Raw genomic sequence first — 14,304 nt, forward strand, 5'->3', positions numbered from 1 at the left:
GTAGAATAGAAACAAACTTCCCTAATTTTAGGAAGCATACTCTTAATTACAAATAAATCCTTAGGAAATATATGGAAAGAGTACTTTCATTAAATCTACAAAGCTATAGCTGAGGAAAGAGGAAGATGGTTCCAATGTCTTGAATAACAACCACCTCCGTGAGTAACAAACATAGGCTTGATCCCACTTTTGGGTACGTAGGCAGCTCTTAAAGTTATGTAAAATAGTTGGTTTAGTTGGAAGCTGGCTTGGGTTGCTCTCGCAAGTCATTACCCAAAGAGCCCAGTCCTTGTGTCCTTGTTTCTGCTAATCACGCTTTGATTCGTCTGAGAGCAGTGTAAGCCAGTAACCTGTACCCAACAAACATCACAACCAAAGCGCAAACGCTTAACCCTGGACTAACCTCCTCAGCAACAAACCCACAAGCAGCATTGTTCATCATTCCATGTTGTGAACAACCCAACAAAGCACTCACTTTCCCTTCCCCATATTGCACCCCAATAAGCAATTTGTAGCAGTAGAACGTAAACGAACCGTACTTGAGCCAAGCCAAGAAAGCATGGACCTTCTGCACATAAAACCCACCAGTAAGAAGAAATGCCAGCATAGTAACAGTAACCACGGTGGACGCTTGTTTAGCATCCATGATAGCTGCCCCAAGTGCGAGCCCTAAACCCTGAGCCACGAGCACGTAGCCTAGAAGCACACCAAGTGTTTGTAGAAATGCAGCAGCATCGGGCCTAAGCCCTGCCATCCAGTAACAAATTGTAATGAAGACTGTGGGAAGGATGAGTTCCATGGGCAAGTCCCCGGCCATTTGGGCTGTGAAATAAGAGGAGAGAGTGTACATTCCAGAGGATCTTTCTTTGATGAAGATTGCACGTTCTTGGGGGAAGGTGAAGACTGAGTTGAAGGCGGGGAAGACTCCCCAGAAGATTGAGATGAAGAAAAGGAGGCCGAGGCGGTCATGGACGTTGTGAATGTCGGAGTGCCACCACATTGAGCCAGATAATATTGCGGCCGCGAGTACTTGGACAACTCTGAGAGAGTTGAAGGATTCATGTCTTCTCTCTTTGATGCCTCTTTGGAGGAGGATGGTGAATTGGTTGAACCAGCTTATGCTGTTGTTGGTTCTCTTCTCTTCCTCACTTGATCTTAGGCTCCCTGATTAAAGAAGAAAGCGTGATAAAGAAGAAAATTAGGTTTTCATAATTAGTTTGTTTGTTGTTGTGTGTGTGGCTCTACTCTTGCTTTTGAATCATGATGATCTTATCGTGGCCGTTAGTGAAGATCACCATGTGTAAATAAACTGATTTTCAAATAGGTGTCTGTTAATTTCGTGACATGTGCATTAGGGACTTTGGGAGAGAATGATTGGAGTAGTTGATGACTTAGGTGACTCATGGTCGGCAATATCCTACCCAGTGAGAGGGAAGTTGTCTTACACCCGTGGGTGTAATTAGCGGTGATGGGCCCTTGTGAGAAAAAAAATTCATGATTTCCTACCGCTTGGGGCTCTATCTTTGGCCGTGATGTCACCGTCGATCCAGACCTTCACCATTGGACCTAACACGTTGTTGTAGGACGACAAAAGGGACTGTCTTACATTGGATTTCTCAGCGTCACCTTGATAATCCACCTGAGCAACGCCTGTTGAAAAAAACTACCTTAATTAGCCAAAGTTAATTATCAATAAACATTTTGTGGCTCACTTTTGGAGCAGAAAACAGCTACCCCAGATGAGTCAAGCAAGCCACGAAATGGCTTTCCGTGAGATTGCCTTAATAAATCCCCAATAAAATAGATTAGGAAAAATTCCCAACGGGGGACACCAAAATACAAGAATTGTGATGGGGGCCACAATTTTGAAAAATTGTTAAAGAGGGTTGATAATAACCCCCATTTCGTCCTTCTTTAATAATTTTTCAAAAGTGTGTCGCCCCCCTTCACAATTCTTGTATTTTGGTGTCCCCCATTGGCAATTTTTCCAATAGAAGATTACAAGGATCAAACACTTTAACATCCATTGCATTGGACAATTTTACTCACTTAAAAATGCACCTCACACAGTCATACTCACTAATATTTTAACCATATATGTAGTGTTATGGAGCAAGTCATCAATTTAAAAAGGCCTCGTGACATTTCCCACTTAGATTTCGATATTGGAGTACCATCCTTTTCGTTGGGAGATGATGATGATAGGTGCACTGCCTTCTACTTAGAGGAGTGGAAATATCAAAGCGAGGGATTGCGGAAAAAGCCAAAGAAGCCTCGGTACCTTACGCTGGGGATTCGGAAATTCTTCTTCCTATTTTAAAAATAGCACTACCATGTTTTAATCATTACACTAACTGCAGGTTACTACAGTTCCCAAAATGTCCCAGACTCCAATTAAAACAGAAAAGACAAACCTAGTTTGTGCAATCAGTAGTATCAAAGTTTGGTCCATCGACCCAATATAAGATATATCCAATATCTTTATTTTTTATTAATTCTTTCCCTTCAATGGAGATATATAAAGGGAACTGATTGAAATATTCTCCCCCTTTTCTTCTCCGGGCGACCTGCTCTAGTGTATCTATGACTTGCCTTTTTACTCTAGTAAAGGGGGGTGGCCCCGGGAAGAAAAGTGGGAGAATATATGAATTCCCTATATAAAATGCAAAGAAAAGAAAGATAGATGCTCTCTCACGCCACTCATTTCGTCATCTTTTCCACGGGACTATCATGCTACCAACGAAAATCAAATTAAAAAAACCATATTGCTTTGAAATGAAATTTTATAAGCAGAAAACAGTAGTCAAAAATGCTTCCCACCAACATAATTACTTAAAATATATTGACAGTGAGCATATCTATTGATTCGTCTCTATTGTGGGTCCCATTATAATACTTTGAAACCGCCTTCTAGTGATTGAGCCGTTGATCTGGTTGGGTGCTTGTGGGTCCATGTTGAATAAGAAAATACCTTTTTTGTCTCAAGGATCATATGTTTGACTTGGGATGGGGCCCTTTAGCATCTTAGGATCTCAAATAATGTATGTTCATTGGTACATGATCTCCCGATAAACATTTTCTTTTCCTTTTTCGGAAAAACAAGTAAACAGAGCCTAAAAAGATTTAGAAGAGTTAAAACAGGTGGTCGAAGTGTAAAAAAAGGCGAAATGTTAAAATGCGTTCCTAGCCGTCCAAGTGACGCGTGGAATGCAATAGAGCATTATTTCCCACTTAATGGAACTCTCACAAAAATAAATAAATATATAAAGGGTAATGATAAATTCGCACCCCTTGTAGTATAATTCACACCCCTTTTAATGTGAATTGTGGAAGCTTTATAAAAGAAAATTAGAAAAAAGAAGGATAGGTTTTATCCACTAAAAAATAGGGGTGTAAGGGTGTGCAAAGGCGAGACCATATCCCATGAAAGAGAAGAAGTTAATAAAAAAAACACAGAGAGCTCCATATATATATATATATATATATAGTAAGAAAAGTGATATTCCCACACTCTTTAGTTTTTCATTTGATAAAATTCAAAAGAGGCATGCTTGGCCTCGTCCTTGACTTATCATTACCGTGCACTTGATAAGCCTAGCTTAGGATCTTTTAGGACTTAAAAATCAACCCAATCATCCAATTGTAAACACCAAACAACGTGTTTTTTTGTCGCTGAATATAGATCGACGGCCAAAATTACTTACATGCAACGGCTCACATTCAATGACAAATAACACATATTATTGGATCTCACGAGGGGAAATCATATATCTGCCACCTTTTCTTCCCTGGGCCACCCCCGTTTAGTGTGAAAATGTAGTCATAAGTACTCTAAATGGGGCACGCCCAGGGAAGGAAAGGGGGCCATTATTTCACTTCCCATTTACGATGGCTTGTTTGGGGAAGTGATATTTACGCACCTTTTAATCACCAGCGACACCCAGCGCCGATGTACGTTGCAATCAAACCCACTTGTTTGGCCTAATCTTTGGGCAATATAAATGGTGGGGGCCACTATGAAATCCCACTTCTTTAAAAAAGACAGAAAAGGCGGTGGATTATTACTATTATCAGTTCTCTCTGTGCCAAAAAAAGAAAAAACACTAACTCGGCTCACTGAGTAGACTCAGACCGAGTCAGTAAGAATGGTGGGGTCCACTATGAAGTCCCACACTAACACTTCCAGAAAAAGACATTAAAAGTGGCTGATTATGACCATTATTAGTTCTTCTCTATGTGCCAAAAAAGAAAAAGACCAACTCGGCCCTCTGAGTCGACTCAGACCGAGTCAAGTCAACCGTTTGAGAGAGAGAGAGAGAGAGAGATAACTAACCATTTGCAAGATCAAGCATGAAGTCTGCAGGGTTCATAGGGAAGGAAGGAGAGAACCCAACTGAAGAAAAGTACTCAATGGCCTTAGAACCCTGTCCGAAGTAGAGACAATTACCCTCAGAGAGCAACAAAACCGAGTCGAACATCTGATAAACTTGGCTAGAAGGCTGGTGCATAGACGTAACCAGAGTCTTACCCTTCTGAGCCATACCCTTCAAGGTCATAACCATCCTATGAGCCGCGGTCGAGTCCAAACCCGATGTGGGTTCATCCAAAAGAATCAAACTAGGGTTCATCAACATCTCATGCCCTATACTCACCCTCTTCCTTTCTCCCCCAGACACCCCCCTTATAAAACTATTCCCCACTATAGTATTCTCACATTTGCCCAATCCCAACTCAGTAATTACCGATTCAGCCATCCTTATTTTCTCATTCTTGGACAATGTTTTGGGGAGCCTAAGCAAGGAGCAAAAGACTAGTGTTTCTTTAACGGTGAGATGAGGGTAGAGTGTGTCATCTTGTGTGACAAAACCGATATTTCTTGATGTGGATTTTGATAGAGGACGCCCGTTGACGGAGACAGTGCCCGTGTAATTTCCGGTGAGTCGTCCTGCGAGAATGTTTAAAAGCGTAGACTTTCCGCTGCCGGAAGGGCCGAGGATTGCTAGGAGATTCCCCGGAGATACCATTCCCGTTATCTTGTCTAGAATCGTTCGTTCCTCCATAGATTTTTGCTCTACTTTCCAGCCTGAGATTTTCTCAGTAGTTTTTGTTCCGAATTTTACGCGATAAATGATGTCAACAAACTGCAAAACAGAAGGAAATTTTTTTCCTTGTATCAAATCTAGTAGAACGCTTAATATCATTGTTTTAGTAGGTAAGCTGGGGTTTGGCAAGGACCCCAAACATCAAAAGAAAATCTTAGAAAAGTGGTGGTTTTGTGTACATTGACAGACCTCTTAAAAGACCCAGAGAAAATGACAGTTGGGGGGTCTCTTATAGTAATGAATGAAAATTTGCTAACCTTACTATTTATAAATCTTATCTCACATATCAAAGTCTTGCCGAGTCAAACTCAGTGACCACATACCTAACTCGGCTTATGGGGAAAAAAATAGGAAATATGCAACGGAACAGCAGCTGGGTAATTCAGTATTTCAGATATAACTCTGAGTTCCTATTAAATAACAAGTTTTTGACAAAAACAAAGAAAGAAAAGAGAGGCAAAGAGGTTACAAGCTAACATAATATCATTGATTAGATCGATCTTTAGTAAGGCCACCACCCTCTTTAAAGAAACTAAAGCTCTTTCTTTCATCCATACCTTGAGAGTGATCGGATAGTTAGTAGATAAGATTATAGACTCCATATCTCGGACGTCCGATTGGCCACTGCCATCCTCTCCATCAAACAAAGGCATGCTCTCTCTCTCTCTCTCTCTCTCTCTCTCTCTCTCTCTCTCTCTCTCTCTCTCTCTCTCTCTCTCTCACACACACACACACACAAACACAAGAAGAAGATAGAATAGAAAGGGGAAAGAGAGAAGCAATAATACAAAGCTAACAACAATGGATAGAAAGTTATACAGAGAAATAGATTTCCCCTGCTCTCGCCCTTGCTTATATTTATACACTTAAGGGCTCCAATGCTTGCCACGTCAAACCGAAACGGCCACAGCGCAAGTGCTACGTGGCAGTTCCATCGCTCCCAAAACTAGGTTTTAGGGAAGGAACTTATGACAGCGTGGCAATTAACAAAGGCATGCATTGATTTCATGGGAGTCTATTTTTTTATATTTCCACTCACTTTCCTCTTATTTACTAACCCACTATATTCAATGGATCCACCCCTGGTCTCGTGGTGGCTTCCTGAAGCACCACGTCATCGTCTGCCATTCTGCTTTTGATGGTGTGGGACCCGCCACCGATCGTAAAGCATGGACGCGTGTCTTCTCGATACGGCTCGTGGCGTGAGCACGGAACGTGCTACCCACTTCCGAAAAGCGGCCGAATATCCCCAAAATATCGTGACATGATATTTTCCGTTTCCGAAGAAATTGAAATATCGATCGCAGGGATTTGCTAGGCAATTTTGCGGAAAGCCATTTCGAGGCAGGCTTTTGCATTTTAGAAAAGCCACACGCTTTCACTTTTTTGGTAGCTTTTGTCTTATTCATTCAATTCATCTGAGCTGGGTGTTCTCACTTGCAAAACCCAGCTGCCAAATGGCTTTCTACGAAATTGCCTAGCAATTTATTGGCTTATGAACTTGTAAAACTACTTTCCTACATATCTCGTAGTTTAAAAAAGGAAATGATATCAGCACAATGATGTTTTTAATAAGGGAAAAGACTCAAATGATGAGAACTTACACGATACCGACCGTGAGATTATAAAGGGCGGAAAGAGAAAATCATCTCTCTCTTGATTTTTAATCTAAGAGAAAGCTCTTTTTCTTACTTTGAACCAAGGCATCAGGTTTTGTCTCTACCCGCCTTTTTACATTCTCATCGTCGGTCATTATATAATTTCTCTCAAATGATATCACCACAACTATGTTTTAATACTATAGTGGGATTTGATAGGGACCATCGCAGAAGGTATTTCGTGGGGCGGCTGTTGCATGTGAGACCAGTTACATAGGCAAAATTTTCAACAATTTTGTCTTATTAATGAGGTGGCTGCTTTTTCATGCAACAGCTGACATGCAAAATGCCTTGTACGATGATCCCTGGCAAATCCCTTTAGTAATTACGGAAACCCAGTTTCTTTTTTTTCCCTTTAATTAGCTTGTGAGAGCTTTTTTGGGAACTCTAATATGCTCTGCAACTCTTTAAATACTAAAAGACAAGATGAGTTAGTGAAAAATCAAAAGATGGTTGTGTGATATCATTTCCCTTAATAATTGCTCTAATCATGTTGTCTTTATTATTTAAAGAGCTGACAAAGATTATTATAGTCCCCAAAAAGCTCTTAGAAGCCGATTAGAAAAGAAAAGACAAACTGAGTTTGTGCAATTATCAAAACATGATTGTGCTAATGTCACTTTCCATAAAGATGACCTTCTTCTCCTTTAACTGATATTTGCGAGATTTTGGCACTGGCAATCTGGCTCTGGCACATGTAAATCTTGTGATGTTTCCATGTCGAAAATACAACTCTGTCTTAGTATTTATTAGAATGACAACCGTGTCCCCTTCTTAAATGTATGGAAAAAAATAAAAATAAAAAACCCACTTTGTATTGCTTCTTTGCTCTGTGCATTGATTAGGAGCGTTGGATCGATCGATCTGATGGGCCACCATCTGGATTGCTATACAAAGAACTATCCTAGCGATTAGAAGATTAGTGATGATCTAATTGCTATTTCTTTTGCCTATTAAAATGTGCATCATTCGTCATTTCTGCCTTAACTTTGTTACTCTTTTTATTTAAGTCTCCATGATCCTGAACCTTCCACAAAGTGATATTACCTTTGAAATGGTACTGAAGCCATGCTCGCTTTACATTTTGATAATTGATTTTGGGATATTGAGACTACTATGTTTTAATAATTGCACAAACTCAGCTTGTCTTTTTTGTTTTATTTGGCTGCTGAGAACTTTTTGGGAACTGTAATAACCTTTGACAGCTGTTTAAATAATAAAAGACAAGATGACTTAGTGCAATTATTAAAACACGGTAGCCAGATATTTTAATCTAATTAATCAGTTTGACTCAAAAATAGTTCTCAAAATTTCAAATATCAATGGTTAAGGCTATCTTTCCTACATAATTCTGAAAATGTCTACATTTAGGCCATGTTGGAAATCATGGGTTTTTTTTTTTTTTTCATGACGCCGCCCCAATTAGATGGATCGATTATTGAATGTTGTGATCATATGAGGGAGATTGGAAGTACATGGCCAAATGGCAGTATAGAGCTCCAATAAAAACATAAATAAAACACCAAAATAAAAGAAGTTTTATTTATCGAAACAACTTAGAAGTGACTATGTTCTTTAACCTTTTTTCCTTGGAATCTTCACACTTCTTCTCCCTTGAACCTTTACCCTTGAAGTTTTACTCTTTTACCTTACAATCTCTACACGAGTGACTTTATACATAAAGATAAAAAAACACTCCTAAAATTGCTACATACATTAAACACTTTGTTGTAGTCCCATGAGTCTTTTAGGTATCCTAAGCAACATCATAAGAACTCCCCATTGACTATTTGATAATCTACCCTAGACATTAAGAACTCTAGAAAACATACAATGACTTTTACATTTTCGACAAGTAAGAACCATCCTAGAAAACCAATAAGACTTTTCATAAACCATACACATTCATTTTGATTAACAATTTCCATTACATAAAGTATTAGTTTATGAAAATGTTGCAGATATAAGGGATCGGATTACTACAGTTCTTAAGGTTGTTGGAACTGATGATATAAAGAGGAACTGATGAAAGTTGGACCTAACTTGGTTACTCGGACCTAAAACTGTGTAATCTTAAAAATTCTAGAATTGAAATAAAACTTGGAAAAAATAGATTGCACTTCTCGTTTTGATGAAAACCCTTTCTAAAAATTAGATATTGTTGATGATTAAGGAAGGAAGGCTGAGTCATGACATATGGCACTCTCCTCAAGAATTGTATCCACCCCCTTCTGTACAACCGGAATCCACGAATCGACGCTCCAAGATAAAACAGCCCAAACAACGCTCCAGTCCACATGCACTCACTGACTAATATACTTAGAACCACCTTGAAACTGTGCTCAGACATGGAACGAAAGGAGGAGGGAGGGAAATCTAGATATCTATGTGTAAAACCATAGCAAACAATATGTGTTTGTGTGTGTAGATCTATTTCAAAACAGTGCTGGCATCTCTCTTCTATAGAGAGAAAATGTGATTGTTGAGGAGAAATAAACACTCATTAACTGGCTAAAACGTTTATCTCCCAATAGTCACTTTTTCTGACTTTTGGAGATTTGAAATGGTTCTCCTCTAATGGGTGCCATTAACAAAAACAAAGTTAGGGACAATAAAAACTAATTTAGGATTTAATAAAAAATCAAATCTAATTTTGTCAAAAAGATATTTTAATTTATCCAAACCCAAACCCGGACCAGGAGCCCGAGCCACGGCTCGATACGCATGCGTGTATGTGTATATATGCACTCTAGTTAATATAAAACTGGGTCACCCAACAAATTACAATGCCCCTAAAAGGCTCGAGCCTTTCATCCCACTCCACCTCTTATATGGATGTAAAATTCTCTCAAAAGTTCCAATGTGGGACTAAAGTTTTTGCATTTGATTTGAGAACCCTCTCCACACACCCTTTGGTCTTTGGTTTTGATTTGAGAACCCTCTCCACACACCCTTTGGTCTTTGGTTCAAGCCCCCCTAAACCACAAAAGACAATTGCTTTTGAAGGGATCTTTCAATTTTGAATCTTTCCTCCAAATTTTACACTAAAAGTAACGTTTTGCTTTAAAATTTCTAACAGAAAATAATTTCTAAAGTTTGTGCATTAGGTGGAAGTTTTCCAACAATATTCAAAGCTTAAAAGTCCTCAGTCATTAGTCTGTCTATCACCGCTATATCTTGATATATACATTGCATTTCATGAACTTGCCCAAGTATAGGATTCTCAGCTATTATTTTAAATTCAATATACCTGTTAATCAAGTAAGAGCGATTTCCAGCATGTTCGGTGACAAACCTCTCATGAAGCGCATTCCACATTTCCGATGCAGAGTTGAGAAGGTATAGAATGTCGAAGGGAGTATCTGGCATTGCATTGAGAAAGGTGTTTCGACATATGTAGTCATCTTCCTACCACTTTATTTGTTCCTGCGTACAAGTATCATTCTTTGTGTTATCACTTGAAGATCCGCCTTCATTATCCAAAGAACTATCTGGATATGATATTTGAAGCACATATGCCACCTTTTGCATTGTCAAGAAGTAATGAATTTTCAGATCCTATCGCTTGAAGTAGAGGCCATATCAAACTTAACAATAGGAAGCTTCACACTTCGAATTGTCATTGGAATAGGAATTTCTGTTGTCTTAAAATTGTTGGGGAAATAGACTAAGGCGGTGAACGGATTTGAAAATGATGGTGATTGGAGGAATAAATATGTCATAATAATTAAATTAAAAGATTTCTCCACAAAAGTATTATATATGAAAAATAAATGCAAGTGACTCTTGGAATTTTTGCCCTTAGGATACAATGCACGGCACGTACACTCTTGTAAAATCAATGGCTGTAATCCATTGATTAACAATGAATCAAACACACAAAAATAAACAAAAATAATAATATGGGTAGGGATAAAGTCAACAAGAGCACTTGAAAATAATAATAGGAAGAGACTTAGAGAGCGCAGAATTTGAATCGGAGTACTATTGGAGAAGGAGAATTTAAGTATTTTTCTTCTTAATTTTCAATGATTTACACTCTATCTATAGAGTTAGAGTATTCTCCCACCAACTTCTATGTATCTTGTTTTCCAAAGGATGTGTCTTTCAAGGCAATTTTCTCTTTCTCTTTCTCATCCAATAGTCGTGTCTTTTAAGACCTAACTTTCTCACTTCTTTTTTTATCCACTAGATACAAATCTCTCTCCTCTTTTTTCATCCAATAGCTGTATGAGCCCATGGCCTTTAGGAAAAGGGCTCAAACAGCTCCCAGCCAGTGAGCAATTAGCTTTCCTCTACAAGGAATGGAAGTGTAGATGAATCAAAACTATAAGAAACTTATGACTTTTGTACTTGAGTCAAGGAGAAAGAGGATCTAAACTTAACCCGAAAGCATGTCCATTCCTAATTGCTTTCTTCTCTACTGAAGTGGCGAAAAAAAGGGCTGCAAAATTGCTTTTGTGAAATTGCGCAGATGCTCTCAAATTTCTTACATAGAAGTGCATGTATTCCTAGCAGCTATCTTTGGAGGACTAAATTATTCCCATTAGGAGATCAAGGATATATTATCCGCACTTTCATGATTTGGTAATGAGGGTTTTCTCTTTATTTTACACTTTGTTCACATTATTGAAACATAGACCAGACAGAACAATGGATTTTAACTGTGCAGTATGGCGAGTGGAGGCCTATTTGGGGAATAAATGGTGTCGAATGAGGTTATAAGTAAACTAGCATTTTTACCATGGTGTAAAACTAGCATTTTTAGCGTGGGACCCACCCCATCAAAACAATGAGTTAATTGAGATGATGGGGCGCACTAATTGGTGGGTCCCATCTTATCACTATATGGAGTAAATTGTGGGACCCCTCATATTTGATATGGTGTAAAATGGTGGGTCCTTACCTATGTATGGATTTGATTGAGATGATGGGCGCATTAACGGGTGTAAAATAATGGACCTCACATTATGAAAACATGGGTTCCAAAATGATGTGCTTCCTATGGCATGAGGTGTAAAAAACTTATAAAAATTTACCACATATTTTTCATTAAAAATTCTCCGAGAAAAATATTTTTTTAATAGAAAGTTTTCTTGGAAAGAGAAGGAATGATATAAAGAAACACGGTCAGTACATATTCCATGAGAAATTATACGGTCCATGACAGTGAAGTCGAGTGCAGGTGGTACGATAAAATTACCACACTTGTGTTGGATCAAATATCAAGAGTGGTACCGCCCACACTGTACCCACATTGAATAGAGGTGCAAGTGGTTGTGGGACATCTTTGAGTTTGATGATAGTGTACTTGAAGTGGTGGCCTTTGGGCTGCCTTTTAATGGCCCCCCATTCAAGCCTAAGTGAGACCATTTACCTTTTAACTCTTTCTATGGGTTAGCACCCTTCAATCCTTCGGACACCAACACTCAGACAAGATCAAAATGAAAAATCCTTTCCTCAGCCGTGATAAGTGTAGTTTTTTTTTTTTTTTTTCACGGGATGGGAAAGGATTCAAAATCTTTCTTCTTTCGTTTCCCTTCCCGCTCCACCCAGATAGCCCAAAAAAATAATAATAATAATAAAAATTTGTAGCATGAAATTACAAAATTGCCGCTTAACTCCTTAACTGGGCCCTACTTGCTATGGGATCAAATATCAAGGGTGGCACCTCCCACACGGCCCTACTTGCTATGGGATCAAATATCAAGGGTGGTACCTCCCACACGCACCATATAAAATCTCATGTTATAGATAGATGGTATGATTAACGGATTTTCTCGGGTGCAAAAGCCCATTTGCATTTCAACTTCTTTGATGTGTCATACTTTTAGGATGATTCCTGCAAATATCATCCTCTTTTCTTTTCTCTTTTTCAAATCTTCTTTCTTTTCTTTTTGGGTGTTTATGTTCATATGTTGTGAACGCCAGTTCAATGGAAGGGATATGATTTTACCACTCACGACTAATAGATAATTTCAGTGATTAAAGATAATTTCTAGTAGATAATTATATGAAAACATTCTGGCAGGGTTATAACAAAATAATAACCTTTTTCTAACAAAATTTTGGCTGAGCATCATTTGATTACACAAGAATGGAAGTAAAAGAAAAAGAAAAAGAAATTATATACATGCAATTACATGGAGCGCCCTAAGTCCTCCGCGCTAGGGGCGTTGTATATGCCCACGAAGTACTTAAAAAGATGCTGGCAAGAGCATGTTATCTAGTTCTATGGAGATTTTATACAGTGTGCTTCATAGGATGATCGAAACTGTTAATTTGTTTGGCCACAATGTAAATAGGTTGTACCCAAAAATCATTTCCATAGGATGATCCTAACCCTCCGATTTGTATAGGTTACTATAATGTACGTGTTGTCCCTCTATCTTTAGATATTTTCGAGTCGAAATCTATCATTAGAGCGCTTTTGTGGTTCCCTCTTTTGTTCCTTTATTCTTCAAGTGGGCCACAAGGATCGAATCAGGTGATTCAGCTCTCACTTGAAAGAGGCGATCCAATGACAACCATTAGTCAGCCGGGGGCGTCGAAACACCTTGAATATTGGATGATCTTAGATCCTTAATCCATCAAGTGGAAGAGAAACATTTCTGTTGGAAATTCTTTTAGGGCAAAATTTTCCTTCTAGAATTTCAAAGGAAATTATATAATTATTGTTAATTTAGAGGGATATTATCATAAATTGATGGTCCCTCTAAATAAAAATTGAATTGGTATGTTCAAGACTTCAAATTATCTTTTTTTGGTTTGCAAGTAGAAGATAAACATAAAAATGAAGCTATCCTATCGCGATAATAAAAGCTCGAGGTTGGGTGTTTAGTTCCCTTGGTTTCAGAAGTTGTTTCTATTTCTACATCCGTTTCTTCCTCACTTTCCCCCTTTCTTCCATTTTTAAATTTCTTAGCGACAATACCTTGAGGTCGCAGGTTGGATCCCAGCTTATCTATCCAAAAAAAAGCTAATAACAGCTCTAATATTCTCTAATAATTACTTTTTACCCTTATCGTAAAAGTGACTTTTTCACATCATATTAGGGCCATATTTGGCTACCATAAAAAAATTCCATGAAATATTTGTGGGGTCAGCTGTGAGATGTATGTTTTCTATTCACTAGCTTTTAAGGATTTTTAATTTTAATGCTATCTCTACTTCTGATCACTAAATTTTCTAGCTATCCTTCCTTCTCGGCCCCTCTCACACAGTTGGGTCCACGAATATTCCTCGGAATAATTTTTCATGGTTGCCAAAGACGGTCTTAATCAATTATTATTTCACTGATTAAGCTGATATTGTCTTAATTCTCTGCCCACTACGTGGAGCTGAGCAGGAGATGCAAATCCAGACGCACTAAGAGAGCAGATTAAGGTCCATCAATCTTTGTTTAGAGCAAATAATGGTGCTTAAAATAACTTCTTTCCACCCCACGAGTGGTTTTAATCTTGAACAATGATTTTAGTCTTTGATATGATCTTTTGTTCAGGGGAATTGCTAGGCAATTTTGAGGAAAGCCATTTCTAGGCTGA

General features: G+C 38.4%; 1 protein-coding gene across 1 annotated transcript; it reads right to left on the reverse strand.

Annotated features, from left to right (window-relative positions):
- Nucleotides 1–3: 3 nt before the first annotated feature.
- On the reverse strand, nucleotides 4–5,918 carry ABCG25 (ATP-binding cassette family G25). The gene is made up of 4 exons (XM_077392592.1): nucleotides 5,660–5,918; nucleotides 4,334–5,141; nucleotides 1,507–1,650; nucleotides 4–1,164 (listed from the first exon to the last, which is right to left on the reverse strand). Exons 1-4 carry the CDS (start codon nucleotides 5,753–5,755, stop codon nucleotides 311–313), a joined length of 1,902 nt encoding a protein of 633 aa, XP_077248707.1. The 5' UTR covers nucleotides 5,756–5,918; the 3' UTR covers nucleotides 4–310.
- Nucleotides 5,919–14,304: the final 8,386 nt, after the last annotated feature.

This window comes from Tasmannia lanceolata, unplaced genomic scaffold (genome assembly GCF_043159265.1).
Source record: "Tasmannia lanceolata isolate RefF3 unplaced genomic scaffold, GAP_Taslan_0.1 ptg000012l, whole genome shotgun sequence".
In the NCBI taxonomy this organism is placed as follows: Eukaryota; Viridiplantae; Streptophyta; class Magnoliopsida; order Canellales; family Winteraceae; genus Tasmannia; species Tasmannia lanceolata.